This window comes from Mirounga leonina, unplaced genomic scaffold (assembly GCF_011800145.1).
Source record: "Mirounga leonina isolate KUSES-001 unplaced genomic scaffold, KU_Mleo_1.0 Mir_154, whole genome shotgun sequence".
Lineage (NCBI taxonomy): Eukaryota > Metazoa > Chordata > Mammalia > Carnivora > Phocidae > Mirounga > Mirounga leonina.
In genome coordinates this window covers 13,364,354-13,370,353 of record NW_023270389.1, presented here as the reverse complement: position 1 = coordinate 13,370,353, position 6,000 = coordinate 13,364,354, and the positions used below count along the sequence as shown (strand labels likewise).

Sequence of the window (6,000 nt, the reverse complement as noted above, 5' to 3'; positions counted from 1 at the left end):
AGTAGCAACTCTGATATTCATTAAGGTATCTTCTTTCTCTTTATGGCTCCCTTCATAGATTTTTCCCTATGCAGAGAACCATGAACTATCAACCAGAATCTCTTTCCAGAGCCCCTGTCCAAATATTTTTACATTCAGACCTTGCCAAACAGCAGCATCCCTGCTCTGGATACACTGTGCAATTACCCTTCCCTCTTATCTGTTCCCATGTCCATTAATTTAGAGCTCTTCAATGTACTCACATCAGCTAGGCTGCAACAAACCATCCAGAAGAAATTATTTTATTTGTTATCTTCCTATAAATATCGGTGTTTTAACAAGGAATCCTTGTTTTGCTTCCCCTGACTCTTCCAAAATTGAGTAACCCTCCATGGAACTTTCTAATAGTGCTGTAGGTAGGCAGGGACAGGATGTGGGTGCTGATAATATTTTCATCACATCACTCATTCTAGCTCTGTATCAGTCGGGGCCAGTCAGGAGATGGAAACTACTTAATAATTGGAATATTTGGAAAGTTTAATATAAAGAATGGTTAACTATAACAGAGCATTGCAGTAACAAGGGATTGGCTAGTCAGAAACAAAGAGAACTCTAGGGAATATAGTAATAGCAGTTAAAAGGAACAGAGAACACCCCCGGAACTGCAATAAAGTGCCCAAGGAAGGAGTCCCTCACCAATCTCACACACATAACTGAGGTCCAGACCTTGTTGGAAAGGGCATAGCAATGGCTCACTGCTGCTGAGCCAGCAAAACTTGCTGGAAATCTACCCTCCAGAACTTTCTGGATATTGATGGTCTTTAAGGTGCCAGAGAAAGCTGTTCGTGGGCAGGTGTCCTGCTAGCAGTCCTCTGCTATGACCTTGCATAAGGGGGTTGGCCAGGGAGAGCTGTTGGCCGCTGGGTGCTACTGACCACTGTGCATTGCAGATAGCAGAGGCTGGAGAAGCTACTTGTACTAGACGAGTTTGGGGCTGGAGAAGCTATGGCAGGAGTCTGTAGGGAGACGCACACTAGAACCAGGAAGACAGCTCCTCCTTCTTACAATGTCATTCTAGTGCCCTCTACTGACAAAGCTTAACAACCTGTTGGTAGGCAAAAGATAAGTATTTAAAGGATCCACCTGTTTTTCCACAGAGCAGCCAAAAAGGGTGAAGGTGGAACTGAGAGGTAATAAGCTGACAGCTATCATGGGTATGTTTCTACACATGCTCAAATAAGGGCGCCTGGATGGCTCAGTCAGTTAAGCATCTGACTCTTGATTTCAGCTCAGGTTATCATCTCAGGGTCATGACATCAAACCCCATATCGGGTTCCATGCTGGCTGTGGAGCCTGCTTAAGATTCTCTCGGGGTGCCTGGGTGGCTCAGTTGTTAAGCATCTGCCTTCGGCTCAGGTCATGATCCCAGGGTCCTGGGATCGAGCCCCGCATCGGGCTCCCTGCTCGGCGGGAAGCCTGCTTCTCCCTCTCCCACTCCCCCTGCTTGTGTTCCCTCTCTTGCTGTCTCTCTCTCTGTGTCAAATAAATAAATAAAATCTTAAAAAAAAAAAAAAAGATTCTCTCTCTCTGTCTCTCTCTCCCCCTCTGCCCCTCCCCCTCCCTCTCTTAAAAAAATACTCATAAATATCTAGATGACTTTGGTTATTTCCACCATACCCGGACATTCTACTTGCAAACCTTTCAATTATCTTAGTTCATTGCAAGGGCAGAGATTTTTTTTTTTTTCTAATTTATGTATTCTAGTGCTTGCCAGAAATTTCCATTGTCTGTTCTCAGCACATACATGTTAAATGCTCAAGGGCAACGGTCTGAGTAGGCAATATAGCTCAGTGGTTGAACAGACCCTGGAGCAGACTACTTAGGTTTAAACGTAGTTCAAACAGGGTTACTGGCTACTGCCACTTACTGGCTATGACCTTGAGCAAGTATTCCATCTCTTGTGTGCCTCAGCTTCCTCATCTTTATAATAGGAACAATAGTACCTAATTCACTGGCTTATTGGGAAGATTAAATGCGTTAATACAGGAATCTCCCACTTAATAGTAGCAATCCCTTTAGGAAAATCAGATTTCTGCAGGAAAATCTGGAGCCTATTTTATGTTACTTTGAAAAGGAAAAATTTGAATGAATAATAATCAACCAATTCTACCCCTCCAGCAATTTCTTAAATTGCAGCTAAACATAGTAAGTCTCTACTTATAAATAAACCATTTTTTTTAAGGAGGGGGGCGGATTGAGGGAGAGACAGAGGGAGAGAGAGTACCTTAAGCAGGCTCCAACGCCCAGTGAAGAGCCTGAGGCTGGGCTGGATCTCACCACCCTGGGTCAAGATCTGAGTCCCTATCAAGAGTCCTACGCTTAACCGACTGAGCCACCCAGACTCTCCAAAATAAACCATAGTATTAAGATGTAAAATGCTCAGAACACCGCTTCTGATCTTCAATAATCTTAACAAATGGTATCTCCTATGCCAGAAGCCCTCCTTACACTGTCATATTTCTCTCTCACTTTTGCTTCCTTCTCTACAATTTTCTTCAATGCTTTCCCAACTTTGTTTTGAACTCAGTGTATAACACTAGGCCAAAACAAGGGTTAAGTATGAAAGTCAGCAGGACACAGGTTCAACACTAAGTGGCAGGGGAGAATGAACACTGAGCAGGATTGTGAGACCTTCTAACCCCGCCCGCCCCCCTCCCCCAATATCCTAAGGGGCATTTCTAGACACACTTCTTGTGTTGATAATAACTGCACTTTTCAAAAGATTTATGCTGGCATTTGATCTTTACCAATTGAATTTGGAATGTAACTTTTCCTGAACTGTTAACAAACAAAACAGTTGTTTTGTTTTAAAATGTATTGAGTTTGGTTTATGTAAATATAATCACCCCCCACCCCCGCCCCCAGCAGCTGGAATGTGTGGGATTGAGAAATCCGTACTCCTTTACAGATTTTAGATATTAAAAACCAAGAAACAGGGGCGCCTGGATGGCTCAGTTGGTTGGGCGACTGCCTTCGGCTCAGGTCATGATCCCAGGGTCCTGGGATCGAGTCCCACATCGGGCTCCTGGCTCAGCGGGGAGCCTGCTTCTCCCTCTGATCCTCTCCTCTCTCATGCTGTTGCTCGCTCGCTCTCTAATAAATAAATAAATAAAATCTTAAAAAAACAAACAAACAAACAAAAAAAACCCAAGAAACATTCTACCAGGAAAACACCAAGCTTAGGGAAAGCCTTTAGAATACTTCTGGCCGACAGAATATGATACAAAGGTTTGCTGAGTCTGACTTACTAAATTTGTCAATAGTTGTACTGTTCCTTAATTCACTCCTTGCAAAATATTTTTTGATTTCCTACTCCGGGCCAGCTTTGCCAGCCTTAGGGGTGGAAAGGTGAATGAGATCTGGTCCCTACTTTCAAGGAGTCAGCAATTTAGGAGGAAAATGCAAGCGGCAGATTGCGGTAGCTGCCTGGAGGGGCTGCGGCGGAGGGAGGCAGGAGCACCGCGTGGAAGCCAGAGATCCGCCCGCCAGGTCGGCCCCGCGCCGCAGGGCCCAGAGCTAGGTCCGCGGTTCTATAGAAGCCGCGGGGCCGGACCCGTTACACCCCGAACCCAGAGGAAGAAAGCGACATTCTATTCGTTTTGCGATTGGAAGCCACGGAAAGGGTTAATCAGAGGGAGATTATGTGATAAAATTTTTGAGAAAGATCTTGTGTGTTACGTTGTGAATCTCTGATGCTTTGGTACTTTGGGGAGAGAGGATGACATTCTCGTATTCTCATTAGAGACGCCGCACTCGCTTTCCTGGCCTCCCGGCTGCAGGTGCGGCTGTGGGCCAGTAAGGGCTCTTGGAGGAACACCCCAAACCCACATTCAATAAGGCAGCACAAAAGGGAAGCGGCCGTAGGGAGGAAACCGAAGTGGACCGCTCCGGGTTGCGGCAGTGGTCCAGGGGCAAGAGCGAGCGGGCCGAGGAGTCTGCTGAGAACGTAAGTTCTCTAATTCCCACCCCCGCACTGGAGCGGATTTCAGGTGGAGACACCGACCACTCCGACCTCCCTCCAATTCACAATCTGAGGCTCCGGGCCCGGAACTCCGGGCTAGACGGCCCCGCCCCGGAACCTTGTGTCACCGGAACTAAATGCCGAAGTTCCTTTTGTTACCACCGGTCGCAGCTCTTACTGGTCGCTTCCGGTGAGGAAACATGGCCGCGGCCGTTCGGGACTCACGTGTGGGTGCAGGGAAAAAGCTGAAAAATTCACTGAAGAAGAAGAAGAAGATGAAAATGGTAGCCAGAGCAGTATCTTCGGAGTTGGAAGATGAGGGCAAAGACGCTGCCAACAGTGGAGGTAACGTACTAGGGTTGAGCTGAAAAGAAAGGCCGGGTTGAATCCGCGGGAAGCAGGGAATGCGATTGGCTTTGCTGCCAAGTTTTATCTCGGGTGGCATCCAAGGGGCGACTTTGGCCCAGTGAGAAGGCTTGGAGGTGGTGTTTAGGGAAGGGACGCTTTGAACTTCCACATTCTTTTACTAGACATTGTCACCGTCACTGTTACTGATTAAAAGGGATGAAAGCAGCAAAAAGGTTACAATGATAGAAGGCAAAATGAGAGGGTATATTTAAAATTACAAGAGTGGGAAAAGTTTCTTAGGGAACGAGGAGCAAAAGGCCAAAAGAGCTGAGAGGAAGATGAATGGTATACTTGACTTTTCTTGTGTGGTACGTTCGTGACTCTGGGAGTCAGACCTGATAGCAGTGAATGAAAGAAGAGGACGTGGTTAAAGTAGAATAAATAAAAGTATCAGTTGATCTCTCAGAGACGCTTGTTAAAGGAAGGAAAGATATTTTGAGGCCTTCAGCCATGATGTGACCATGCTGCTCCTCTTTACCATCATTCTTGGCATTAGCTTCTTAGGTTATAAGGAATTTGAGATGGCCCCTGACCTTCTAATGTTCCAGTTATTGCTCCTTAATACTAGCTAGAGCTTTGTAACAGCCAGAACTATTCTTTTATAATGGACCTCAGATCATGAGAGTTATCTGCTCAAGATGGTCCAGTGGCTTCCCATCTCAGATTAACATCCAGAATCCTTAGACTGTATGATGTGGCTCAGGCCGTTTTTTCTCTCATAGTTTTCTACTCTGCCCCCTACTAACTACTAACTGTAATCTAACCACATTGATATCCTTGGGGTTTAACACATCAAACAGGCTCCCACACCAGGGTTTCGTCACTTGCTGGCTTCACTGCCTAGAGTATTTTTCAAATACTTGCATGGCTCTCTCTTCCTGACTTCCTTCCATCTCGGATCTAGTGCTTTATCTGCAAGACTTGACCCTCATCACCCTATGTAATGTACCATCACTACTCTTCTTGCCTCCCTACCTTCACTTTTGACTAATCCTGCTGTATTTTTCTCAGTGTTTCCCAAATCATCTGGCATGTTATATAATTGCTGTGTGTTTCTCCCAGCTGAAATGTAAGTTACGTAAGAGTAGAGATGGCTGTATCCCAGTATCTAAAACAGTTCCTGCTGCATAGTGGATTTTTCACAGAAATTTAAGTAAATGAATGGGTAAATCTGGACTTCCAGAACCAAGAAGAAACTGTCATGTGCTAGCTACTGCAGTCCCTAGGTAATTACAGTCCTCATCCGCTTCCAGAGTAATTAAGAAACACAGTCAGTTTGTTGAGCAGGAATTAGAACTTCTGATTCTGCTATTTCCTGAACTCAATAGACTAGTTCATGTGGGGTTGTCAGGGAAAGAAGCAGTACTACATTTGAAGCAAAACACCAGTACTGCTTACAAATTTAAGTGGAAATTAGATTTCTCTCTTTAAGTACCGAATAATTCCAAGTTAGAGCTGTTCTGACTTTTCAATGCAGTATTGTCAATGCTGACCAGGTTCTAAGGTTCTCTTGCTATTATAGATAAGTTACATTGCGGATTAAAGGTTTTGGGTACTATGGAAACCTAATTATCCTTTAGGTGGATAATTTA

General features: G+C 45.0%; 1 protein-coding gene across 1 annotated transcript in view; it reads left to right on the top strand.

Annotated features, from left to right (window-relative positions):
* The first annotated feature begins 4,165 nt into the window (after positions 1-4,165).
* RRP15 (ribosomal RNA processing 15 homolog) overlaps positions 4,166-6,000 on the top strand; it is a 43,250-nt gene continuing 41,415 nt past the window's right edge. The window contains exon 1 of the mRNA XM_035010117.1: positions 4,166-4,345. Within this exon, the coding sequence (XP_034866008.1) occupies positions 4,201-4,345 (145 nt within the window). The 5' untranslated portion in view covers positions 4,166-4,200. The remainder of the gene's footprint in view (positions 4,346-6,000) is intronic.